Source organism: Equus asinus, chromosome 10 (genome assembly GCF_041296235.1).
Source record: "Equus asinus isolate D_3611 breed Donkey chromosome 10, EquAss-T2T_v2, whole genome shotgun sequence".
In the NCBI taxonomy this organism is placed as follows: Eukaryota; Metazoa; Chordata; class Mammalia; order Perissodactyla; family Equidae; genus Equus; species Equus asinus.
The window spans coordinates 83,417,138-83,445,057 of record NC_091799.1 but is presented as its reverse complement, the minus strand read 5'-3'; the positions used below and the strand labels follow the sequence as shown (position 1 = coordinate 83,445,057).

General features: G+C 44.4%; 1 protein-coding gene across 9 annotated transcripts in view; it reads left to right on the top strand.

The window, feature by feature from the left end:
- PDZD2 (PDZ domain containing 2) overlaps nucleotides 1-27,920 on the top strand; it is a 345,154-nt gene that overhangs the window by 160,084 nt on the left and 157,150 nt on the right. Inside the window, exon 1 of one of the 9 annotated variants that reach the window (XM_070519815.1) lies at nucleotides 3,528-3,634. The exons of 6 other annotated variants lie outside the window; for them this stretch is intronic. In XM_070519815.1, the coding sequence (XP_070375916.1) occupies nucleotides 3,543-3,634 (92 nt within the window). In that variant the 5' untranslated portion in view covers nucleotides 3,528-3,542. Of the gene's footprint in view, nucleotides 1-3,527; nucleotides 3,635-3,892; nucleotides 4,457-27,920 lie in introns of those variants that run through there. 2 more of the 9 variants (XM_070519821.1, XM_070519818.1) reach the window with 2 other exon arrangements.

Here is a 27,920-nt window from a genome sequence, read left to right as displayed (position 1 = left end):
AAACAGTTGGATTTTAAGACTCTTGGGGGACATCTGATAAGAATCCCATAGAAATGACCCACCAGAGCCTTGACCACAACCTGCTGGAAAAACTCAGTTGAACACAACTTGTCTTAAAGCATCACAGTCATAATGCATTTGTCTGTACTCATTCAACGATCCTGGAAGACCTACTCTCCACAAGGTTAGATTATAGATGAATAGCAAAGTGTTTCTAATTACTAAAATAGACATGAGCCTTGATTGGATTCTTCTGCTTTGTTGCTATCTTTGTGGGAGCTGGCAACACACACTTCTGATCAGAAGGCAAAGTCAGTCTTTCCTCTGCTTTGCTGGGAAAAAATGATTGCGTTCCCCAGGCTATATAAATCTTTGGAAGGCTTGGTTTTTAATCAGTTTGGGCCAACAGGCATAAATGCTTCTTTTTGCAAGGTTTCCTCCCTCCCAAGAGCCACAAATACTTAATGATGGGAGGCAGTGTGGTGTACTGGTTATGCACACTCTTTTGAGTCAGACTAAATGGGTTTGAACTGGGACTCCAACATTTACTAGCTATGTTACTTAACCTCCTTGTGACTCAGTTTCCTTGTGTTAGAATAAGGCTAATAATTATTCCCACTTCACAGGGCTACTGCAAAAAATAAATGAGACAGATGATCTACATAAAGTACTTAGCACATGCCCAACATAATTACAGTAAGAACTTAGTAATTCATAGCTATTATCATTGTCATCATCAACTAATATTTGTGTGCCTACTAAACAAAAAGCAGTGCTGTCTGTACCGAGAAAGAATATAGAGGAGTGAATCTATAAAATATACTTAGCATCTATTCAATGTCTGAAGTTAGAAATATTCTTAGAGATACCTATCTCACTAAACAAAGGTCCAATGAGATGTACGCATATGTTTGCGGGAAGCATTACATTCTTGTGGCAACTTCTTTGTGAATTAGGGAACATCGACACTCAGGATCATTGTTCCCACATTCAGCGGCATGGTGAGAAACACTGTAGCCCTAGAAGGGAACGAATGAAAGGAGTTCTCTAGCCTGGCTTCTGCCTAAACGTGCAAGACTATCACTTAGGATGGAGTCTGATAAGTGAAGATCGCACAGTCATGTCAATGTCAAGTCAGTTACCATTAGCATCAAGCAAGTCTTCTTTATGTCTGACCCAAATATTAACGTTGCCTTTGAGTCTCTTACCTCTTTTGTCTTCTGTAGAGATGAAGAACAGCTGGTCGGTATCCTCTTTATAATAACCCTTCAAATGGGAGAAGACTGTTAATTTTGCCTTTAGGCACTTTTTCACTGTAGACTAAACAACTCCAAATCCTTTAACCTTCCCTCATAGGTTCTATTTTCTGTCTCTTTAATCATTTTGGTTCTCCTTTGGAACTTTTCCAGTGTCTCCACATCTCCCTTAAAATAAGGGGCCTCAGACTGGACATCCCACCCTAATAAGAGTCTGTCTGCTGCCAAATTCTTTATTATGGGGGCGGGAGAAGTGGGGACAGGCATTTCCCTTTCATGTCAGACTCCCTCCAGTGTGCATTCACCCCAGTATTGTGTTGCCTATTTCTTATCAGGACATCACGCAGATTCGTATTAAATGCATAGTCTCCTGTGATCCTCACATCTTTGTCAGTTTTTCCCAAATCTAGATTTGAAGCCCTATTAGTGCCTGTCATTTGGATCATCCCCCCTTCAGGATACTACTTTTGTAATCAGCCGTCATGCTGAACTCTAAACTGTTTTTAATGAACCATTTCCTTCATGTGTTGAAGCCACTTTGGATTCTCTTAACGTATCAGCAGCTCCCACTCTACTATTATTTGTAGACTCTAGGCGTGCATCTAGCAATTTCAAATATTATTTAAACCAGATCCCATGTAAAACTGGAGGCCATGATTTAAGCCCCCCTTTGTTTACTGAGCCACTGATGTCTTTTCCAGTCAGCAGTGAACCCCAGTGAGGGAAAGACCAACCAGATCATATCTTTCTGGCCTGTTGATGAGAAAGTCATATGCCTTCAAAAGCTTTCCTGAAATTAAGATATTATACAGATGTGGTCACACTTTAATTCCCAGCACATATACACCCTAAACTGAGCTTAGGCAAAAAAGTTGGTGGAGGAAAAGGGAATATTTATTTGCATTATGCTTAAAATCGTGGATTTACTTTAAACAGCATTGATTTGCACATCGTAAATTATATACCACACTGAAAGAGTGGAGAAAGTTAGAAGTAAAGCGTTAAGAAACTGTCAGCGGAGAAAGCAATGAGAAGAAAGAAAAGGAGCATTTCTGAAATTATTATTAGAAAATTATTCAATTTGAACCTAATTTCCATAAAACTTATCAGATACCGAGATGCCGCTTCAAAGTATGCTAACTCTACCACCCCAGGGCAGGAGAGAGGGAAGAAGGGAAGCGGGGAGGAACTAATATTCACTGAGAACCTTCTAATATCTGTAAGGCAGACGCTTGCTAATAGAGAGTTCCGATACACTGGCTCCTCCTAAAATCATCAGCCTAACTTGCTTTGACCCAGGAATTGCAGTCTTTGGAGGATGGGCTTACAAAGCTCATTCTCACTGGGCGCATGTGGTGTTCTCCTAAACTCTGCAATACCCACACCTCCTTGAGATACCCTTCATCCTGGGGTTTCATTTCCTTCCAGGACTTTCAAAGGAGGAATTCCACCGCCTGACATTCCTGCCCGTCTCCAGGTTTGCTGTTGTGCCAACCTGAATGAAGCAACTGGGGGCAATTCCAGGACTGGCGATGATGATGATTATTTACCATGTGCTCTGTGGGCTGCCTCTGAGAGTGGGTAGATTGCCAGCCTGGCCTTGACACGGGTTGGGCCCTCCTAGGCTCTAATTACCCATTCCAGGGGCACTAATGGTACTGGCAGCTGAAGCCGTCTTTTGCCTCCTCCTTTATAATTAATTGCTTTGAATTCCACCAGAACTGACCATTGAAAAGCTAATTTACTTTAAGGGGCTGCTGGACGCCCAGGAAGAGAACTATAGCTTAGAGACATAGGGGTGGGGACTGGGACTGGGGCGAGATTCTGGAATGGGGTGAGTGTGTGTGCCTGTCTGCAAGTCCCAGGAAGCACAGGGCTTCAGTTTGTGGCATTCAACCACAGGAGGTCTCCATACCTCTAGCTCCCCCTGGGAGCTCCAACCTGGCCCTCTTTCCAAGCCAGGTGAAAATGTGTTTTGAGCCGAAGTTCCTTAATGGTTTGAGGTTTGGCACAGCAATGCTTTTACTTTACAACAAGTGTTAAAAGTGGAAAAAAATGGAATAAAACACAATTGAAGTTTTGAAAAACAACCTCTTCATGTAGTGAAATATGGGGTGACTCCCCCTCGCTGTGCCAGCGCCCCCCCCCCCCCTGCTTTAAGAAAGCAAACACTCTTTTCCTGTCTTATTTGTATTCCCATTAATTTAAGACAGGAAGCCCTCAGTGGGTGTGATATAAACAATTCAGCCTCGTGGGTGGGGCTTCCTCATCAGGTTGCAGCTGGAGATGGCTGCCCAGCCCGAGCCCATTCATGCCTCTCCCGAGGATGACTTGTTGCCTGAACCCTGCAGAAGACCAGAGGGGCGCGGGAGCAGAAGGTATAAAGGAAATGCTTCAGTTGTGCCGTCACTGGCGATTGTAATTCAGCTGTGGTAAATTTGGTTACTCCAGCAGAAAGAATCTGATTGGAGATTTCTGGAAAGTTTCCCGACATCCTGCCCTGTGTGATGGTTGTGATTCTAGTTTGGGGCTCCCCCACCCCACCCTACCCCACCCCCAGCAAGAACCCATGCCGCTGCTGATTATGAAACGGATTGGTTATGAAATGAATTGATGCCGAGAGGTGGAGCTTCTTGCGGCGGCCCCAGGGAGAACTTTTGACCGGGCGAGGGTAGCTGGGTAGGGCGTTTTCTCCCTCAAACCTGCTCCCAGTTACCGCTGGAAGCTCCTGCGCGCTTGATGTAAACAAAGGTGTCTGCATCAGCAACCCCAAACTCCCTGAAACCCTTCCGGGGGCGGTTTCCTCTTCCCTGCGAGGGGAGTGACAGGGGAAGGGGGTCTGGAATGCTGTGGAGTTTTGACAAGTGAGCAGGGGAGTGACGAGCCGAGCTGGGATTCCATTACGGTCTTTTCATAACCTCCCCAACCGGGGCTGCAGGAGGGAGGAGGGGGTCCTCCCACAGACATGTAGCGGACGGAGAGGAACCATGTTCCAGAAGGACAGTCAAGAGGCGCGCAGGGGGGCGGCGTCCCAGGCGGGGAGCCCGCCCTGACCAGCCCCTCCCGCGGCCAGCCCGCGGCCAGCAGGTGATTAGGCTCGCGCCCCGGGGCGTGCTGAGCCCAGCCGGGGAGGATTACCCGAAGCCAGCTGCTCCCGGCATCGGCGAGGGGATCCTCCGAAGGTGACTTCAAAACTGGAGGTAGGAATCTGCTTAACAAACAAAAACCTCAGGCTTCCCCATCCGATCCGGGTTGGGGTGCAGATTGAGGCTGAATCCATAAATGTGGCAATGTAGCCACAGTCTCAGAGAAGCGCAGCAGCCAGCTAACGGCCCGCTGTACTCATCTCGCAGATCACTTGAGTGTCTTGTTTTTGACTTGGGGTGTCTTGTTTTTGATTTGCGTTGCTAGAGAAGGTTGTGTTCCTTGGGAGGAGTAACCGACTTGGAACCGGTTTGTCAAACGAGATGGAAGGAGGCGCCCTGCGTGTGTGTGATGGGCCGGGAGAGGGGGCGCAAGGGATGAGTCGGGAGGGACTCCAAAGCCACCATTCTTTCAGACACCTTGGAGGAGAGGTGCTGTTGAAGCACAAGAAGCGGGGTGGGGGTCGGTTTCCAGCAACCCGGGCGCCTGTTACACTGCCCTATCCCGGTGCGTCCCATTTGGCTAGCAGGGCTAGAGCAAAGCAGCGTCTTCTACCGGCAGGAACTGTTTGTGATCCCTCACGAGGTCATGATCTCCTCTGGGGACAGATCTTTGCCCCAGACTACTAAACAGCCTGCTTGGCTAACTCTTCCACCACTGATTCACAAAGTGTTTTGATTCTAGTATCCACAAATCAAATATTTTAAAGTTGAAGGATGTTTGGAAAGAGAATGACATTTTCCATCATGTTGCTACTCTTTACTAGGCAGTTTATGAATACTGGGAGTGAAATTAAGTCAACTTTGTCTCATGAGATGAGGATAAAGAGGAGACAACTACATCTGTCGTCCTGGGAACCATTTCCGGGAGAAAAAGATTCTACGAACGTAAACAGTAAATGTTTTTCATAAAACTAGGTCGGGCTGAGTTTGCTATGTAAGGTGAATGGCAATAACCCTCTAAATAATATAGAGGTATCTTTAAAGATTTTATTTTTTTCCTTTTTCTCCCCAAAGCCCCCCAGTACATAGTTGTATATTCTTCGTTGTGGGTCCTTCTAGTTGTGGCATGTGGGACGCTGCCTCAGCGTGGCCTGACGAGCAGTGCCATGTCCGCGCCCAGGACTCGAACAACGAAACACTGGGCCGCCTGCAGCGGAGCGCGCGAACTTAACCACTCAGCCACGGGGCCAGCCCCTAGAAGCATCTTTAAATACACATAAAATGTAGTACTTTCTGACTCTACACTACTATACTGTTTTGGAACTCTAAATTCACTTTGCAAATGAATTGAAAAGTTAAGTACAAGGACATTTTCCTTCCCCCAAATGTTAATTCTGGCTGTTATGTACTCGCTAACCTGGAGATGCAGGGAGGCTTTACTTCCTTTGCTGAGATGTTAATAAAGTTAACAGGGCCCACCCACAGTTAATTGCCTTCAGGAGCTCTAGTCAAACCCATTGTCCCTAGGGTGCAGCCATGGGGACTCACAGGTAGGGTGGGCTTTGGGGAAGGAGGTCTCTGTCAGGTTCTAAGGGAAAGAAAAGAGTTCTCAAGAGTGGGCCACACACAGAAGAAACGGAAATAGGATGTGCCAGGGAAAGTGACTGGGGAAACGGATGTGGACTCGGGAGTTCAGGCTTGCTCATGCTCTGTCAGCCTTGAGCTCTGTGAGCCCTCGAGGCTGTGCATAATTGTCTGGGGAGATATAGTCAACTTCTCCCTAATCTAGGGTGAAAGGAGGGTAGCGTCAAGAGCAGCAAAGTTTCCAGAAACTGCCTTTCTGCTTGCCTTCTCACTTCTGTAAGTTGCCCGACACCTCGCTTGGCATGTCCAGCTCCCTTTAATCCTCTGTTCATACTGATCTTTGTCACTCCAGACAGATCACACTTAGGAATTGTTTCCTTGAAGAGAAATAGTGACCCCATTCCGGGCCTGTTTCCTAGGACATTGAGTTCTCTTCTCATCCGCTCTGCCAGATGCTCAGCCCCGCTTTCATCAACCTTCTGTCTCCCGGAGGTTTCCCACGTACCTTTGCTGCCTTCTAGAAGTGGGTTCTCCGGGATGGGAGCCTTTCCTGATCTTTGCTTGGGTTCTCATTCTGGAATCTGATTCATAGCCTGAGCTTCCCTTCCTTCCCTCCTTGTCAAAACTATACATATACGCAATTTTAAAAGTCAAATATCCGTACAAGGCTTATAACTAGAAACAGCGGTTGCTTGCTCCCCTCCTCACCAACTTCGACTCCTCTGCCCCAGAGACAACCGCTTTCAACCTTTGTATGTGTTTCTAAATAGCAGGTGCATGCTGTTCCACTTGGTTCATCCCCCCTACTGAGCCCTCTGGCCACCTTCTCCTCTCTGGACTTGCTGCTCTTGAGACCTGCTGCACAGCCGTCATCCTGGAATCTCCTTTTATCGTCATTCCAGGGACTCATTTTGCCTCTGTCTCAGGTGGCATCCCCTGTTTTCCAGATCCTCATCTTCCTCTTTCTTTGTTCCTGCTTTCTGGTAAAACACGTCTTCTAGAAGTTCCAGAGAGAGAGTATATGGGAGGTAAGTTTTTGAGATCTTCCAAGTTTCATTGATGGCTCGATGGGGTATGAGCTGTAGGTTGGAAATCCTTTCCCCTCAGAATTTGGAAAGTACTGCTCTTCAGGGTTTAGTATTACTGTTGAGATGTCTGATGTCATTCTAATTCCTGATGCTTTGGATGCAATTATTTCCTCCCTCTGAAAGTTTTCTGGATTTTTCCCTTTGTCCTTTGTAATGTCCTTTCTCTCTGTAATGAAATTTCATTGTAATATACCTTGTTGCGAGTCTTTTGCATCCATTTTACTCGGCTTGCAGTGGACCTTTGCAATCTGGAAACCCTGTCCTTCAGTTTTGAACAGTTTTCTGGAATTTTCAAATAATTTCTGCCCTCTTCTGGAACACCTATTAAATTGGAAGGGGGCTCTCAGGAATTGACTGATTTTCTTGTTTTCTTATATGTCCTATCTCCTTTTAAAAAAATTCTACTTCCTGGGAAATTTCCTCATTTTATCTTCCAACCCATATATTGAATTTTTATGTCTGCCATCAAGTTTCTAATTTCCAAGAGCTCTTTAAAAGTCTCCGAAATTTTCTTTTTATAACCTCCTGTTCTCGTTTCACGGATGAAAAGCTTTCCAAGTGTCTGCAGATCTCAGCGACAGCTTCTTTGAAGCGTTCCTCTCCTCCCTGCACTGTTTCTTTTACTCTGATTTCCTCTTAGTTTTTTTGTTTTGTTTCTAAATCTCTTGCATGTTAAAGGCTTCCCTCAAATGTCCGATGATCCCTGACTGATCACTGAAAAGCTAACTGGAAGGTGCCTGGGTGGGCATATACCCAGAAACAGTTCTTCCTTATCAAGGAGGACACATAGAACCATGTTTCAGAACCTAGAACAGTGCCTGGCACACAGTGAACTTTCCCTACATATTTGCTGAGTAACCAAATGACCTTGGATCTTGCTAGGGCCCAGGGAATGGTGAGTAGTCAAAGCTCCCCAGGTGATTCAAATTTGCAGTGGGCCCTGAGCACCTCTGCTGTAGGATTATCCTGAGCCGTTTTCTTGGAGGACTGCCACCTGTTGGTGGAAGGTCTTGCCTCTCAGAGGACCCTGACCCAGTGAAGAGAAATCCCTGACACTGAGAATTAGTCTCCGTGGCCAGATCCCCCATTCCATGAGCTGGATGTAGGAAGGAGACCAGGAGTCTACATTTGGTATGGAGACTTTCTCTTATCTCCCTATTTTTAACATGCCACCCCTTCACTCTGCTACACGTGGTGTCTCCAAGTCCAGAGTTACTGATTCAGCAGAGCAAACAGGTTGCAGAATATAGGCAGTCCCTTGGGAGCTAGGAGTAAGAGAGGTGATGCTGGGGTCTGACAGCTTCAGGCACAGACTCTCAGCCAGCCCTCCTGCTTTCAAGGCCCCCCCGGCCCGCTCTGTCCCTGGTGCCCCCAATTCCAGAGGCTGTCTGGAGCTCTGTGGCATGAATCCAGCCTGCTTCCAGGCTTCCGGCACTGCCGTGCTAGGTTTCAGCTTTCTCTCATCTGCTAAGTCGGTTACCACTGGGTGGACCACTTTCTAGCATCCACGGTTTGTTGCAATAATTGTTTCTTCTGTTCTCTTTATCCTTGAGAGTTTAGAGAACCCCACCTCCTCCACACTTTAAAAAATTCCTTTACTCTCATTTCAGTCCAGGTTTAATCCAATTCAGGTTTACTGGCGAGTGAGTCTTCCTGCCTGATGCCCCCAGCTTTGCCCTGGACACTCCTCTCAATTCTTCCTTCTGTATTTACACCCCTGCAAGTGCCCACTTGGGGCAGAAATTCAAATGGGCCCTGTTGGACTGTTATCTCAGCAGTGTTCATTAAAAATGTCTTAGGCCCTGAATAGAGCGGTTATTGGGTATTTATACTAGGTAGGTTAGCATCTTCTCCATCAGGTCATTAATTATGCTTCTTTGTATGTGTGGAGTATCAGGCAGAACGCATTTCTGAATGTTTGATGCTCTTGCTTATCAGAATTCTTTCTGTGAGAATAACCATACAGCACATTAACTTCTTTGAAATATATTCATGTTCATTTCCTTCTTTGGTCCTTACCAGAAGCCCATTAGGTGGTTCCTTGGTCATGTAGATCCAGAAACATCCATTCTCTGACGTGAATAGCCCATTCTGGTCATGGTACCATTCCACCCCCCAGAGACAAGTGTAGAAAAGAGTGTGTGATCCAAGTCTGGGCAATGAGGTGAAGGAAAGTCTCTTGTGGAGCTGTCTAGGGAAGGTTTGCTCATTACTAAGAAAAAGACACAAAAAAATTAATGACCCTTTGCTGCTTTGGTGCGTTGCTGTCTAGAACCGCTGTAGGCATCTTGCCTCTTGCCTTAGGATCAAGGCAACATGAGGGGAGAGCAGATCCCAATGAGTCATTGAGATGCACAGCTCGAGCCTCCCCTTCCTAACATGTGAGATGATTAATTTCCTCCCTGTTCAAGCCATTTTGAATCGGGGTTTGGTATCATTTGCTGCCAATCTGATACAGGTGGATGTCTCTTTATGTGTCGGCTCATTTCCACATAGAGTTAAGGCAGACCGTGGGCTCTCTTTCTGAAGATCTGAGCTGCCTGATTCCTCACTCTGGCTCCAAATAGGATTCTTCTCTATGCTGCCTATTTTCCAGGCAGATGAAAGTAATTTTATTCTCTCTTCCAACTTCAAAGGAAGGGATAACTATTGAGACATTTTGGGGGTGAGGGGAGAGGATTCCTAGCTTCGGAGATTGCTAGCTGATCCCAGTGAGAGAACATCCTGGGGCTGCCACAGAAATGAAGGCTGTTCTTAAAATGGCAAGGCTATGAAGAGACCCCATGCATCCCAGCCTGTGAAAAGCCAAGCATTAGTCTTCACTCCTTCCTCTGATTGGGGAGGCTGGCAAGTCTGCCTGCACACTTAGTATTGTTTCCTCTGTCTTCCATCCTTTGTCTCTGTGCCTCCCAGAATCTAGGAAGCTTTGGAGAAGAAATAAACTTCGGAAGTGCTCAGTGGTGTCAGGCAGACCAGAATGCAGGAGAAAGTAGATTCTCCATTCCTGTTTTTACCAGTCTGACTCAAGTAGCAGTGACACACTCTATGAATGGGAGGCCCTCCTGATCTCTTCCATTCCCAGTGAAATAGCCTGAAGGGAAGCCCTTAATTGCACTTAGCATTATACCATCATTCTCCTGTTTGTGTCCGTATCTCTTACTAAACCAAGACTGGAAGGACGGGCCGTTCATATTGTAACATAGCTGAGATTTATTGAGCTCTGACTACTTGCCTGGTGGTGTTATAATCTCTATACATGGGAGCTTCTCCCATCCTCACAATGATCCTATGAAGAAGGTGCCATCATTATCCCTGGTTTATGATGGAGATCACTTGAGGCACACAGTATTTAGGGAAATTGCTCAAGGTCGTCTGTCTTTTCAGTAGAGCAAAGATTCAAATGCCAGCAGTCTCATTCTCGAGCCCACTCTGTGCTATAGAACATGTATGCTTTATGCTATATAATTCATCATTATAGCCTGAACACCCTTACGACATCTGTAGTGTACGATAGGGATTCCAACATTACTGTGAATGAATAAACACAAGGATTTCTCATGTCATTACAGACTCATTAATTTTAATGGCAGCTTATTTCCCCAAAGAGTCAAAGGACCATAATTTGTGTAACTCTTTCCCCAGGATTGGACATTTAAGTAGTGTGGGCTAGAATATTTGAGACTGGGACTATCCTGAGAAATCTCAGACATGTGGTCACTAATTGGGAGGGGACCACAAGACATTTTTTAACTCTCCTCTTCCTTCTCCCTCCCTCACACATTACTCTCTCCACCTTCCGCCACCCTTAGGAGCCATCCTAATGTTCGTCCCAGTTCCACATCTCTGTCGCCATCCATAGAACTCTGCATAAAAGTGGACGCGTTATAGAGGCTTTACTACTTCTGGAACTTTTTCCGAGGGTCCCTGTTAGAGGTTAAGCGTTAGTTGGCAGGGAATTGCCGTTTGAAACACAGATCCTGAAATGTGGCCTGCCAAGTCCTGTTTTCCAGGTGGTTTCTCATAACATGTCGTTTTGCACTTTTGAATCCAGAGATAATATATCTGACTCTTTCATTTGTTATTTAAGACTTTTGGCTGACCTCTGGGAGTCTTGTTTTAATTGCCAACTGATAGAAAATATAAATGGAAAAATGTGCTAGTGTGCAAACATTGGAGTTTGTTCTATCTTTGGAAATTGGGGGGCTGGTGGGGACAGAGGATTAAGGAAAAGTCTTAGGAGACAATTTTGTCTGGTTAGTGGGTTGTCTTGTTTCACTTGTTAGGCTCTAGAAAACAAATACCCCATGCCCCAAACAATACAAGCGTTCTGTAGGAGTTATTTCTAGTTAATTTCTGCTTTTATAAATTATGTCTGAGATATGCTAGAAGACCTTGCTGTTTGAATTTAGATTAATCCTATGGTGAAATCCCTTTGTAGAACAATGTTTTTTGAAAAGTCAAAGATGTACGTGTCCCAGATACATCTCAATGTATATGCATGTGTGTATAATTTATAAGTGTATGTATGTGTTCTCCTCCCCGCCCCCACTTCATTCTCTGCCTTCCTCTGTACCGAGAGGCTTACTGTTTTGCGTGAGTTAAGCCAGTGGGAGGCACAGGTGGGATCGGAGGCAGGAGGAGAGTATGTGGGGATATTTATCTCCCTCGCCACCATCCCTTCAACCTTGCTAAGATTCTAGCGATGGCTGATTTCTTCCAAGCTCTTGATGGGCAGCTCACTTTCATGCAGCAGCTCAGGCTGCTTCCCCGGCACTTACCCTTCAGAGCTAGAGGTGGTAGTAGTTTCCTAGCTGTTGCTAGCCCTTGAGTACCTCACCTGCCTGCACCCCTGTAAATTGTCCCTGCATGAAACTCTCTCCAGTTAAACCCTTTTGAATGTGCCTTCTGTTTCCTCCTGGGACCTAACCTGATACAGCGCATGTCCATCTCTTTCTCATATAAAATCCTGATTGTCATATCTGGTTCTAAAATGCCAGTACATTTACTTTAGCACATCTGAATTTGAATTGCATCTTGTCCTGTCCGAGAATTATCTTATTGTGTCTATTCTGTCTTTTCTACTAGATTCTAGTCCTTGAGGGGCAGGAATGTGGATTATTCTCTCTCCCTACAGTCTCTAGTACACTGTTTTACATAGTGGTCACAACAATGTCAACTCTTTTTTTTTTTTTAAAGATTTTTTTCCCCCTTTTTCTCCCCAAAGCCCCCTGGTATATAGTTGTATATATTTTTAGTTGTGAGTCCTTCCAGTTGTGGCATGTGGGACACCGCCTCAGCATGGCCTGTTGAGTGGTGCCATGTCCATGATTCGAACCGGCAAAACCCTGGGTCACCGAAGCCAAGCACCGCGGGGCCGGCTCCCAATGTCACCTCTTGAAGTAAAGTAATAACATACATGTAGGAGCACATGTGTGTATGTGGTGTATGTGTGGGTATAATATATCTGTGACTGTTGATTTTGCTGTTTTTTTGTTGTTGAGGAAGATTCGCCCTGACCTAACACTTGTGCCAGTCTTCCTCTGCTTTGTATATGGGCTGCCACCACAGCATGCTTGAGGCTTGGTGTAGGTCCGTGCCCAGGATCTAAACCCAGGCCATCAAAGTGGAGTGTGCCGACCTTAACCACTATGCCATGGGGCCAGCCCCTGTGGATTTTGTTAAATAACCTTTATTTGTATCCTTATCAGGATTGGTAATTGTTCATAAATAGTTACAGAGTGCCAGTTACAGGCGATACATTAAGCTAGGCATTTCCACTAATGTTTTTTCCGAGCTCATAAAGATTCATAAAGGAGTTTCATAAAAAACTGAAATAATAGAATTTTCAAGCTGGAAGGAATCTCAGAGCGTATCTAATCTGGCTTCATCCTCTTAAGGTAGAGCTCAGGCTGAGAGGGTCAGTGCTTTGTTGTGGAGCACAGGTAGTAGGTGGTATGGATGGTGCCAGAACTTAGTGCCCTGACTCTCCCCTAAGGGGTTCTTTCCCCATGTCCCTCCTGTCACACTGCCAGGTCATCACATAGTGCTCTCTGGGGAAACTAACCTCCATAAGGTATCCTTTGGAAAGCCTCTGCTGCCCCTTATTGCTTCCCTCTGTGCTGCAAATGCAAACCAGATCGTCATGCTCTGAGCTCATAAAAGGGCCTAATAGGATGCAGACGGTGGATTCTAACCCAGGTTCCGACATTAGCCCCACGTGTAGACAGCTGGGGGAATATTTGGACCAACCCACAGCCACTCTTCGACATCTCCCTTCACCAACTTTAAACTTTGGAGCAACATTTTATGTGGGTGGATGAGGTGTTGGGGTAGGGTTGGGTGAATGAATTATAAGTTATGCGGTTCCTGGAGCCAGATCCTCAGGCATCGTCTGCCGAAAATGTGATCTCCAAGTCAGGCCGGGGCTGCTTGCAGAGCCTCTCCCTGGGGGGCGTTTGCTGATCCGGCACTGTTCCTGTGATGATGGCCCTTCAGGAGTCCGTTTAGCGCAAGGAACAGCATATAAGGTGTTCCCTACAAAATCAGAAACCTTTGGCTCCACTAAATTCCCAGCTTAAAGTCGGTTCCTTAAAGAATAGAAACAAAGGAGGGGCCGGCCCGGTGGCGCAGCGGTTAAGTTCGCACGTTCCGCTTCTCGGCGGCCCGGGGTTCGCTGGTTCGGATCCCGGGTGCGGACATGGCACTGCTTGGCAGCCATGCTGTGGTAGGCGTCCCACGTATAAAGTAGAGGAAGATGGGCACGGATGTTAGCTCAGAGCCAGGCTTCCTCAGCAAAAAGAGGAGGACTGGCGTAGTTAGCTGAGGGCTAATCTTCCTCCAAAAAAAAAAAACAAAGAATAGAAACAAAGGAGATTGGCCTAGGTCTGCGTGTGATAAAATGAATGTCAGTAATTAGGGTTCCTCCCTCCATATGTTACATACTTTCACGTATGCGAGTCGGCTGGGGGGCTGAAAAATTGTTAACCCCTTACCTGTAAGGCTCGGGTTCAGGAAGATTAGGGAAAGAGAAGGCGGGGATAATAGCTTTACTGAGTGCCTGCTATTTGTAAGGCTTTGTGCTGGGGGCTTTGACTAAAGGATCTTGTACACAGATAGCTAAGTATGATGCCCATTTTGTAGATCTGGAAACTGTGGCTTAGAAGGGCTGTAACATACGCAGAATTACATAGCTAGTGTAAGGTGGTATAGCACATTCTCAGTCCTGTCTGACACCACAAATAAACCTTGTCAGTGAAGTAGTCATGTTCCAAGCCCAGCATTCTTGCTAAATGACTCTGGGGAAAGCTAGCTCCTCTGCCTTGATTTTCTTTCTCTTTCTTTTTTTTTTGAGGGAGATAAGCCCTGAGCTAACATCTGCTGCCAATCCTCCTCTTTTTGCTGAGGAAGACTGGCCCTGAGCTGACATCCGTGCCCATCTTCCTCTACTTTATATGTGGGATGCCTGCCACAGCATGGCTGATGAGCGGTGCCACGTCCGCATCCGGGATCTGAACCGGTGAACCTCGGGCCACCAAAGCAGAATGTGTGAACTTAACCACTGCGGCACCGGGCCAGCCCTGCCTCGGTTTTCTTAACTGTAAAGTGAGCGTAAGTTGCGTCACCCCCTCATAAGTTAGTGGTGAGGATGAAGTGAGGTATGGACAATAGTGATCATCACTGTGCCAAGCACATAAGCTCTTCATGAAATTTAGCCCCTGGGCCCCTAGAGCTGGGTTTGCTGCTGCTTTTTTTCTGGACGTGCTTTGTCAGCTGTAACTGTTAACTTCCCTGAGTCGTTTCCTCAGTCAGAAAATGAGGCTTGGGTTAAAGGTCACTTTTCTTAATGGAGAAGAACCCAAGGAGAATGAGGCACATCCGCATCTTTTGTGTTAATAACTATCAAACTTCCAGAAGCGCTGGGTCTTTGTGTTACTTAGGACGTAACCCACTCAAGTCTACTGGTGACAGTCTAGACTTGGTCGGCTGCCCTGGAGGTAGCTTTTCTGATCCAGCCAAATTCTGGCAACATTCTCTCAGTTCCTCCCGCTTCAGGTTTTCCTCTTTCATGACTCACTGTCCCTATGGTCAAGAAAAACTCTATGTATTGTTTTCATTTACATTACACACAATGCTCTCTGAATACTCTCTCACTTCTGATACTTCTGGTCACCAAATGTGTGTGTGTGTGAGGGGGAGGTTGCCCCACACCACCAATCCCGGGTCACCAGCTGGGTGTCCTCTGATTCAGTTGTTTGGACACCATCTACCTGGAGTGATCGTCAGGTCCCACAGGTTAAAGGGCTCAGTCCCACGAAACTGCCCCCCATCACAACTTCAGATGCCAACTGAAAGTCTAAGTTGTCACTTGTGCTTCCGACCGGCTGGCTATAAATAGGAAGTTCCCATGACCCCTCCTATAAATTAATAGGGCTGATTAATCAAGTTCGATTAATTTGCTAGAGCAGTTCACAGAACTCAGGAAAACAGTTACTTACTAGATTACTGATGTATTATGAAAGGATACAACTCAGGGACAGCCAGATGGAAGATGTTCAGGGGAAGGTATGGAGAAAGGGGCGTGGCATCTTCACATATTCACCAACCTGGAAGCTCTCTGAACCCCGTCCTTTGGGGTTTTTATGGAGGCTTCATTACATAGGCATGATGGATTGAATCATTGGCCATTGGTAATTGAATTCAATCTCCAACCCCTTCCCCCTCCCCGGAGGTCAGAGGTGGGATGGAAAGTTCCAACCCTCTAATTATGCCTAAGTCCCCTGGCAAGCAGCCCCTATCCTTAAGGACTTCCCAAAAGTCACCACATTATCATAAACTCAGATTTAATTGTTAGGAATAATGGATACTTATTCACCTTTATTGCTCTGGAGCTATTTCAGGAACTAAATATTATAAGGAAAGATGCCCTATGGCTCTTCTATAGGTAATTACAAGGGTTTTAGGAGCTCTGTGTCAGGAACAGTGGATAAAGACCCAATATGTATTTCTTATTATAAATCACATCACACTGTTGATGTATATTCGTCAACGTTATCATCCTCTTTTTCCTCCTCCTCCCCTGCTCCCCTTTGAGTTGAAATTTAATGGCTGCCATGAGCACCTTTTACAATTTGGAGCATTGTCCGTTGTTCCTCTCCACCTGTCACTGAAATAGGCAGTAGGCAGGGCCTCAGTGAAGCTCCCAGGGTATTTAGGCCCTTCTTCAGAATGTTCCAGAAAATTCTCCCTTTCACAGCCCTGTCTGACTTGCTTTGCTGTTGGTAATGCCTTCTAGCTGTGCTAGAGCTGAGCTCAGGGTCTTGCTGCTGGGGCCTCTGAGGGCAGAGAGGGAGGGTGGGGTCGAACCCCTTCAGAAGGTGGTGGTGGGGTCTGGGAGGAGTCACGACCACACAGCTGCTCAGGAGTATCCCTGTGGCAGTGTTCTCCTGCCACCCTTAAAAGCATCACACCACAACTACACACATTATTTTCAAAAGGAACGGGAGGAGAAAGACAGAAAGCCAGTGGCTCTCCCAGCCTGGCTTGTGTGGCAGCCCCCATCTGTGCTGTGGGAGAGGCATCTGTTTCTGGGTCCCCTAGACCCAACAGTTTGGGTTCCCCTGGAGTTCCCCAACTGTACCCTGAGGATGTCCACTTAGGATTCTAAACCATGTTGGCTGCTGCAGAAAGAAGGCAGATGGGAGGAAATGTGGGAAATGAAGTTACTCGATTTACCTTATATGCCCGAATATAGGGACAGTTTCCCACCACCCAAACGAGTTATCGTCAGAAATGGGGGGTGTGGGGCCGGCCCTGTGGCTGAGTGGTTAAGTTCGTGAGCTCTGCTGCGGTGGCACAGGGTTTCACCGGTTGGAATCCTGGGCGCAGACATGGCACCGCTCATCAAGTCACGCTGAGGCGGTGTCCCACAGGACACAACTAGATGGGCCGGCAACTAAGAATATACAACTATGTACCAGGGGCCTTTGGGGAGAAAAAAGAAAAAATGAAATCTTAAAAAAAAAAGAAAGAAAGAAATGGGGGGTGCCTTGTGTTTGTCTCGACAATTTCTCTCGTGCTGGGGGAGGACCTCACAATTATCTTATTTTGAACATCACACTGTCATTTAGGGAACACACATTAGCCTGAAATGACCTTAGTCTTTGCTGGCTTTGAATGCTCTTAGAGGTCAACTGAGGAAATCGTATTTAAAAAAAAAAAGGTTTAAAAAAAATCTAGTAATATTCCTGGGCATCTGACCTCACAGTAGCAAGTGTTGGATTTCTTTGTAAACAGGACTTTTAAAGATCATTTAAAAATGGAACAAGTCAAGAACCTTATCCAAATAACTGGAATGGAATGGAAGAGGGTAGGTTCTGGAAAACTCCAAATGTAATCATAATTGCAGGAGTGGGTGTGAAAATGCCAATGCCACTGAGACTTTGAATAAATGTTTTCCTAAAGTGTGCGACTCAGGGGGAAACCAGAAATATTTCTAAATTAGCGTTAAGTTATATGAATTTTACATAATATTTATGTACATACAAGTATGCATATTGCTATATTAATAGCTTAAGGTAAATATTTTAAATGTTACCTTTTTTTTGCTGAGGAAGGTTTGCCCTGAGCTAACATCTGTTGCCAATCTTCCTGTTTTTGCTTGAGGAAGATTTGCCCTGAGCTAACATCTGTGTCAGTCTTATAGAATAATAGTCTATAGAATAGAATTATATAGAATAGAATAGAATAGAATAGAATAGAATAATAGTCTATAGAATAGAATTTTGTATGTGGGTGGCTGCCACAGCGTGGCCACCGGTGAGTGGTGTAGGTCTGCGCTGGGCAACTGAAGCGGGGCCAGTGAAGCAGAGTGCACCGAACTTAGCCACTAGGCTAAGGGGTCAGCCCCTAAATGTTACATTTTTAATACCTTAGATGGAATGTTTACATCTAATGATACAGATTCTTTCATTTGCATCATTTACATTTATCTATCCAAATTCCTCCCCGCCCCCCAATTTCTTCAGCTGTCTTCTGATTGGGATGGTTAGGAATCACTTATATTTAGGGTTACCTTATGATCCAGCTGAGATGGCCTTGTTCACCCCTAAGTCCGTAGGAATTGCAGAATGATGTCAAAAAGTATTTTTATATATCATTGTTACCTTGAATTGTTGCTTCAATAACTCCATTCTTGTTTCTTACTTGAACTTTCTTGGTTAACAAGTGCTAAGCCAAAATAAAATGAACAGAGATGCAGAATGTTAAAATGACTCAAATCTGTTTTCTGTAAAATCAGTAAGGGGTCTAAACTGAGAAAAGGGGTACCACGTCATATTTAGGGGTCCTTATATCCAGACATAGGTGGCGTTGGAGGTGTATTGAGCACATTTACGAAGCTGGAGCACGTGACACTGTTAATAACAGTCTGAGCAAAGCAGAGGGCCGTCCACGGAGAAGTCATCTGTACAGCACAATCCATCTTGGGCAGCCTGTCAACTTGCGGTTTTGGTGAAGCAAACAAGGAGAATTTCCCTCAGGAAAAATCATGGACACAGGAAGGACAGACCTCCCTTCTCCGGCCCTTCTTCATTCTCCCAGTGGGAGTGTGGACATGCGTCCTCCCCAGAGAGCATTTGGCCAAGAAGTAATCACAGGCCAACAGGGAAATGTGCACAAGGAAAAAGCCATCTCCAACAGGAAGCCACCTTACTGAAGAACTTTCTCTTTTCGTGAGATACGTTGTCCTTGAAAATAAACCCAAGTTGTGTTTAATCCCAATGTGTCAGTGTTAACTGGCCTGTCATTGTCCCTTCCATCCCCCAAAGCATGCTTTTCTACCCTTTTTTTTCCAAAGATTTTATTTTTTTCCTTTTTCTCCCCAAAGACCCCCTGTACATAGTTGTATATTCTTCGTTGTGGGTCCTTCTAGTTGTGGCATGTGGGACGCTGCCTCAGCGTGGCTCGATGAGTGGTGCCATGTCCGCACCCAGGATTCGAACCAACGAAACATTGGGCTGCCTGCAGTGGAGCACGCGAACTTAACCACTCGGCCACGGGGCCAGCCCCTTTTCTACCCTTTTAAATGTTACAAAAGTTGTGAACCATTGAGAAGCCATGACCACCCCAAAACTTGCAATGTTGGTATTAGGATTCTTCAGAGAAACAGAATGGAGAAGGGATATGTATGTATATATAGAAAGAGGGGAGGAATTTATTTTAAGAAATTGGCTCACCTGATTGTGGGGTCTGGTGAGTCCAAAATCTGCAGAGCAAGCCAGCAGGCTGGAAATTCAGGCAGGGTTTCTATGTTGCAATCTTGAGGACAATTCCTTCTCCTGTGGGAAACGTTAAGCTCTCTGCTCTCTTGGCCTTCAACTGATGGGATGAGGCCCACCCATGTTATGGAGAGTAATCTGCTTCACGAAAAGGCTGCTGATTTAAATGTTAATCACATATCAAAGATACCTTCACAGCAACATCTAAACTGGTGTTTGACCAAACACTTGGGCACCATAGCCTAGCCAAGTTGACACATAAAATTAACCATCACAACTGGGATCGATAAGTGCATTTATTTGTCTGCCCTGTTTACATTCTGTATTTTGAAGTAAGAATAAGACTCTAGATAATCAAGAAAATACTCTGTGGGTTGGTAGGAAAGTTAATGAGAAAGCTCTATATTTAACATTTGAGTTTTGAGACTTCATTCTTAAAAAACTTAAAAGATACAGAAGACGCAAAAATAATCTAGCCAACATCCATATTCCTGTCACTCAGAGTTAGTAGCCGTTAGTGTTTTGCTGTATTTGCTTTTAAGGCTTTGTTTAAAGAAAAAAATTAGTCATAACTAATTCCCAGTAGCCTCCCCCATCTTGCTTCAGTTTAGTGCATATCCTTCTAGGCCAAGTTTTAGATGTTTAAATACTATAATTAACTTATAGATAAACATATGCATCTCTGTGTGTGTTTTAATTGACATAAAGGGTATCATATTTCATCTTGCTTTTTATACTCCACATTTTTTTCCTTTTGCGATCTGGCCGGGTTAATAGAGTCATTTATTTTGACTGCCTTTTCTCTTTTAAGAAAATTCTGTACCTCTCCTATATTTTTTTTCTAATAATTTTTCACATTTGGGTGGTTTTTTTTTTTTTTTGGCTTTCATCTGGAGAATATATAATTTGACCTTTACCTTACTCTAAAGAGGAAAAAAAAATTTAAGATGGATTAAAAATAAACTTCAGAGTCAGCCTTGCTGGCCTACTGGTTAATGTTTGGCACATTCCGCTTCAGTGGCCCAGGTTCTGTTCCCTGGTGTGGAACCACACCCTCGTCTGTCAGTGGCCATGCTATGGCAGCAGCTTGCACAGAGTAACTAAAAGAATTTACAATGATACACAACTATGACCTGGGGCTTTGAGGGGTGGGGCGGGGGAGAGGAAGATTGGCAACGGATGTTAGCTTTAGGGTGACTCTTCCCCTGCAAAAAAGTAAATAAATTTCAAATGGATTACAAATCTAGCACAGTGATTAGCGTGCCCTCGCCCCACATGTATCATATATATAGTCCCTAAAAGTACACAGGTCAGTTTCAGGGCTCTTTATTCCATTCTGATAATTTGTCTGTTCCTGCATCGATATCACATTGTCTTAATTACTATGGTTTTCTCTTGTGTTTTGGTGTCTGATAAGGTGGTCCGTCACCTTTCCACTTCTTTTTCAAAATTGTCTTGGTTATTCTCAGTACTATTTTCTCTCATATAAATACTAAAATATTTTCCAAGTTTCCTAAAAATTGTTGTTATCTTTTTGGAATTTTGCTGAAATTGATTAATTGGGAAATATGGACGTCTTTAAAATGTTGTCTTTCTCTCTCCATAAACAAGGTTTATCACTCCATTAATCCAATATCCTTCAATAAAGTTTTATAATTTCTTAATAAAGTTGCCTTCCAATTTATTCCTATCTAACTATAGTTTGGCTTACTATGGAAGCCAATGTTTTCCATGTTATTATATTCTCTATTTGGTTACTCCTGGCATAAAGGAATGCTATTGATATTTGAATTTGGATTTTTGTTTCCAGCAATCTTACAGCATCCTCCTATTAATTCTAATTGTTTGGAGATTGGTCTTAATAATTAAATGTAAAAAACAGACTGCAGATCTTCACTACCGTTTTGAATTATAAATTTTATAATGACATTGTTGTCCACAATTACACGAAGTTCCCTGAGCATAATGTAGTGCAAAGGGCCTTGACTCTGGATTCAGGCTATGTGCCCAGGGACACAAAGATGAAAATAGGCAGTGGGGCACCAGTTCTGGATGGTCACCAGATATGACCTCAAATTCCATTCTTACAAAATTTCATGGTAGATGCAGCTTTTCAGACCGTTGAGTTGTGCTGCCAGACTGTGCAGGTTCCTATGTTATCACATATGAATGACCTTGGACGCTATCTGTGCCTCAGATTTCTTTAAAATGGAGGTAATAGTAATATCTACTCATGGGGGTTTTGAGACTTTCATGAGTTTTTACACATACATGGCTCAGTTTAAGCTTTCAATAAATGTTACCTGTTAGGATGAGATTTCCTTACTGCCTTTTTTAACTTTGGGTATTTTGAAATCTTTCTGATGTGTAGCATAGGATTATTATTAGTTTAGACTTCTTAGTGCTTTATCATAAAGTCGACCTTTTCTCTTTTATAATTTGTTTAGAAAGGCTGGGCTGTGTTCATTGTAATCATAGCACTTCCGGTAAGATGATGCTTGCTTTGCAAACTTTGCTGAAAGGCCTATTTTTATCACTGAGGATGTTAACTAGGGCTCCAGCCCTAGTGTCCTAACAGAGGGATAGACTCTAGAGTCCAGAGATTTGAAGTGGCTTGCATGTTATTTTTTGAGATAAGGGAGAAAATACTATGACTGATTTATAGGTTCACCAAGTAGCCCAGAACCTCACTAGTTCAGGTTGCTCAGGGCTGCTGGTAACAAGTCCGGGTCCTCGGAGAGCTTCTTGGGGCCCCTTTTCCATTCACCGGACGTGCTCTCTGGCCCATGCCTCCCACTGTGGCCTTTTTTCTTGGCCCCGTACATCTAGCTCCATCCCTTCTCAGTATCCCTATCAACCAACCTTGCTTGCTTTAAAGCCCGGTTCTTCTCTTTTTCTGACCCTCAGAAGAACACAGTCGTGAGACCTTGAATAGTACAGCTTGCAGTAGGGTTTCTGGACCTGTAGTGGTTGAGGGGCCTCAGCTTATTTTGGAATTTGGTAGAAAATGGCTAACCCTGGGTTGAAATATCGCTCGTACACCCCTCTGTTGGCTGCCCGTAACTGTATCCATATGGCGCTGTGCAGCAATGAAGGTGGTCAGTAGTTGGATGATGAGGTTCATGTGGTCAGTCATTGTGGATGGCCACCCGTTTATATTCTAAGTCCTGTCAGTGCTGGAGGGCTCAGGTAGGTGTTAAGAATAGAAATTTCTCAAGTATGATGCAGCAAGTTGTCTTACACTATTTTTTTAGAGACAAAGGCTGGGACTGAGGGCAACTCTAGTTATTCTGAAAACTTTCTTCTGGTTCTCTTCTTAGCAGGAGATGAAGAGCGTCCAGTATTCTTTTTTTTGTTATTTTTTTTAAAATTGAAGTCATATAGTTTATAACATTGTGTAAATTTCAGGTGTACATTATTATATTTCAGCTTCTGTATAGACCGCATCGTGTTCACCCTCAGTAGTCTAGTTTTTATCTGTCACCATACATATGTCACCACCCCATTACCCCTTTCACCCTCCCACCCACCCCCGTCCCCTCTGGTAACCACCAATCGGTTCTCCTTATCTATGTGTTGCTTTGTTTATCTTCCACATATGAGTGAAATCATACAAGCATCCAGTGTTCTCAAGAAGAGTCAAATCAATTTTAGGAAGAGGCAAACTTGGCTTGTGGACTTGACATTTTATGCCCACATTCTAATTGTCATCTCCTTCTCTTTCCTTCTAGCCTATGCAACATACAGAGATCTGTAAGAATTGGAGACTTTTTCTTTTCAAAGCAGATTTTAAATGTTTTTCTGCTTAGCATTTCTCTTTATCTTCAGTATCTTTGTTGAACAAAGAAAAATTTTTTTTTTCTGAAATTCAAAGAAGGATGCCGTCAGTGGCCAAACTCATGTGTGTGTGTGATTCAATCCTAGGTCTGATTTCGAGTCTGCTAAAGGTGAGGTTCTGAGACGATTTACACTTTCTCCAGCAACGCCTGCCTTTAAAAGTCCAGAGTAATGATGGGTGTTTTGTTTATGCTTTACACTAAAATCCATAAGGGTCTATTTTCTTTGGCCAATTTGAAAACACAGATTTTTCTATTATTATTTACATACTTTAGGATACCTCACAATTCTATGACACGTGAATTGTCAGTGTCTCAGCAGTCTGCTCTACAATGCATTTCATCACTGCTTCAGTAAGCATCTCTGTGAATGGACAGGAAACAAACTTCTTCAAAATTTATGAACAGAATGTTTGCTCTTCCTTGCTTTTCCAGAGTGACTTCAGCCAGTATCCTCAGTTGCGGAGATCAAAATCTGATCTGCAGGAACCCTATTTTGATTGGCTCTAGGGCATTCATAGCCCTGTAACTAAATACCAATGTATGAAATGGTTATTGTTCCCTGGAGGGGTGGGCCTGGGCCAGAACACTTTCTCTGTGATTGCCCCCAGAGCAAATGGAGGCCGTAAATGTCCCTGCATCAAGTCATGTAAACATGAGCTCCTGTAACCTTTGACACAAAGACGGAACGGTGGTCTTCTCGCTGGGGTTTGGACGGGGCTCTCTCATCAGCAGGTTGGCATTGAACTGAAGGCTCTCTGTGAGTCTTTCCGTCTGCGGTCTACAAAGTTCTAAGACTTGTGTCTAACGTTTGCCATTATGATTGGATTTGACTTGCTCTGTAAATTAGGGTTATTCTCTCAGGAATGTATTTTTAATAACGCTGGCTCTTCTCATCCCATTTCCTCATATCTAATAGCGTTTAGGCTGACTCTGTCCCCTCATTCTGGGCATGCAAAAACCCACCCTTAAAGTAGACTTTGCAGACCATCTTAACTGAGAAAACAAAATAAACTCCAGTGATTCCACATGTGTGGCATTATGCTAAGAAACGTGCATGCCTTGACACCAAACCTCTGAAAACCTACGAGATGCAGGGCCTAATGTTGTGTCCACTTTATTTTTATTTATTTATTTTTTTGAGGAAGATTAGCCCTGAGCTAACACCTTCCACCAATCCTCCTCTTTTTGCTGAGGAAGACCTGCCCTGAGCTAACATCCATGCTCAACTTCCACTATTTCATATGTGGGACACCTGCCACAGCATGGCTTGACAAGCAGTGCGTAGGTCCGCACCCAGGATCCGAACCAGCAAACCCCGGGCCGCCGAAGCAGAAGGTGCAAACTTAACTGCTGCGCCACCAGGCTGGCCCCTGTTGTGTCCGCTTTAGAGGAGGAACCTGAGACTTGGATCTCACAACTAGTTAACCTCCTCACGTTCCCAGAGTTGGTAGTTAGTACTATAGCCAGTGAGCTGTAAGACCTCAGACTGGACCAAAGCTGACTCAAGCTGCCTCCGTCTCGGGAGGATTTTGCAAAGGGGCCTTCAAATGCCAGATGTCCTGGAAAACACAAGCCTGACCACCAGAAGCCCGAAGAATTTCATAGAGAGGGAAGGAGAATGAGGGTGGTCATATGTTTCAGTGGGATTGATCTCAATTACTCCATTTGGATTGTGCAGACCCTTGTATTCCTTCTGGCATCCCGCTTTTTAGGCCACCTGCTAATCGATAGCTATTCTAGCAGAGGTTACATTGATAAATGCAGTTGAAATTGTTTTAAAAGTGCAAATTGGATCATTTTCTGCTTGTTTTTAGCTGTAGGGAATGGTTTTAGAGGTAAATATTTATCGAGACCTGTAATTTGACAGGGCCACTTCTGCATCTTAGAGACACGAGAGAGGAAAGACAAAGATTCGCTGCTCTCGTTTAGCGTACATTTTAGTGGGACGAGACAGGGCGTTAACATGGCAATAAATAACTAGAAAGCAATGATAAATGTTCTTTTAAATGAGCTCTTGAGTGAAATTATCTCTGTTTATTAGCATGTTATTTCCTTTTTCTTTGATGGGAGAAAAGTACATGAATCGGATGCCGAATAGGTGAGTTTTGTTGTCAAATTGGAATCAATCTACCCTCTATAATTTAAATACTGTCCTGGGTTCATCGAAACAGAGTGGAGACCTGAGTTCTAGTCTTATTACTGTTAGGAGGCCTTGAGCTCGTCCCTCTAGCGGCTCTTTTCAAACTGTGCCCTTGGAAGCATCCCTCAGAATCAGGGTGGTGGGCGTGGGTGGACCTTGGGAGGCCAGTTCAGCCTCAGCCAGGGCAGTTGTACTGTTATCGTTATTGGGGCTTCCCCTGGATTGGAGAAAGGATTCTGTTGCTGAAAAGAACAGTTTGGAAGCCACTGTGTTGTTCATAGGAAATCGCCTTGTTTATGGGAAAAGTCCATGAGCAAAGTTTTTAAAAGACTGAGAGAGATGTAGAAAACTAATAGAACAAATGATGAATGGATTAATAGTCAGAAAATGTAAAAACCTGTAAATGAATGAGGAGAAAAAAAGCAAATGACCCAAAAGAAAAATGGGCAAGGTATATAAAACGGCAGCTCACAGAAGAGAAAATGCAAATGCTTGGTAAACATAAGACAAAATGCTTGATCTCTCAGGTAATCAGGGAAATGCAAATTAAAGCAGTGGGATTGTTATTTTTAGTACTGTCCATCATCCAATCTGGACAAGGTCAGGGTTAAGGTTAGGCGGAGGCAAAAATTAAAAGGATGATAGAATCAAGTGTGGGTAGAATTGGGGAAGTGAGTGTTCACACATTGTCAGTGGGAGTAAAACTTGTAGGGTGGCACAGCGGTTAAGTGCACATGTTCCGGTGGCACAGCGGTTAAGTGCGCACATTCCGCTTTGGCGGCCTGGGGTTCTCCAGTTTGGATCCCGGGTGCGGACATGGCACCACTTGGCAAGCCATGCTGTGGTAGGCGTCCCATATATAAAGTAGAGGAAGACTGGCACGGATGTTAGCTCAGGACCAGTCTTCCTCAGCAAAAAAAAGGAGGATTGGCAGCAGATGTTAGCTCAGGGCTAATCTTCCTCAAAAAAAAAAAAAATGAGTAAAACTTGTCACAGGTATTTTGTCGCTGTCTATTAAAATTGCACATTGTTCTTTGACCCAGTAATTTCTCTTCTAGGATTATATTTTAGTGAAATACCTGCATCTGAATATCTATTCACTCCAGAACTGTTTGAATAGGGGAAGATGAAAATTAAACATGAGTAGAAGAATGAATAAATAAAATATGGGAGGTCCACACTGTAGAATACTATGTGGCCGTTTCAAAGAATGAAGTGGGTCTTCTTTGGATATTTCTTTAGAATGATCTCTAAAACATCATTAGATGGAGACAAGAGCCCAGTGTAGAATGATAAGTACAATATGTGGCTATTTAAGTAAATTGGTATTTTTTCCTGTATGAATGTAACAGTATGTAAATACTGCATCCAGAAGGTCTAGATGAAAAACAGAAAACAGTGGTTATTTGCAGGGAGGAGAGTGGATTTAGGAGGAAATTAAAGCTTATCTATATGGTTTGGATAACATATAGAAAGAATATATTCATCCATATCTTAAGCAATTAATAATACATTTGTTAAAGCATGCCTGTAACTACACCAGGCGGACTCAAAGACAGGTAGTGGCTCAGATGTTTGCTTTGGTTTGATCTGCCATTGCCAAGTTGTTGATGTGCTCCAGCGGGCCTCTTCCTTCCCTGCCGCTCCTTCTTCCTCTCTCCTCCTGCATTGAGGATCTGCCAGCTGAGAAATTCCTGCCTTTGCCCTTCCACCCTTCTGAGAACTGTGGGTTGGCAGGAGACCAGGAGCTCCCTGCAAGAGACTGCTTCTGTGAAGGATGCTGTGAAGTGTGGGCCCTCTGCCATGTCCCGGGACCATTGCCACATCCCTGGCCCTCGTGCCCAGGATGGAATTCAGTTCTTGCATTAGGACCAAGTGACTCCTACACACCAAGCCTAGAGGTGCTAATGCATCAAGTAGAGTCTGTCAAAGTCTCTTGAATGCCTACTGGGTGCAGGGCTTCGTGCCAGGCTGTAGCCTTGTGAGTGCTTGGATGGGCATATTCCTTCTGTGCCTGAGTCCTTAGAGTTTTGCTAAGAGCTGGACTCATTCTTACTTCGGATTTCTGTATATTGACCACTCCGATACATTCTGGAAGTCCTAGAAGTCCATGAAAGGGTGGATGTTCTAAGTATGGAGTAGGTAGACTCTAAATAGTCCGAAGCAGATCACACACACACATATACACACAAACATACACCCGTATAGGGACACATATACTCACTCACGTGCAATATGGGGTGAACACAGAGGCAGTGACAGAATGAGAATTCTGTTAGGAAAATGGCTCTCACTCAGAAATGCTTGGAGCAAATTTAGTGCCCTGGAGACATTCTCTCTGGAGGGTGGACTTAAGGGTGTCCGTGGAGGGGACCACATTAGAAGTCTGCAAGCAGTTGTCATTAATCCATACACTGTATTTTGTTTCATTTTGGTTTTTGAGATTGAGAAGCAGACCAGAGAGTGGAAGAGGCCTACTGAGACGACAGCTTTTCCAAGAGGAGCCATTTTGACACGAGAAAAGGACCATTCCTGGGATCTGCAGGGTCTGCTTCCCTCATCTCACTGTGCTTATTATCAGTTGCTTCTTGTTCTTTTGGAACAATGGGGCTGATTTTTCCAGAGGAATCTGACAAAATTGAGTATAGCTAT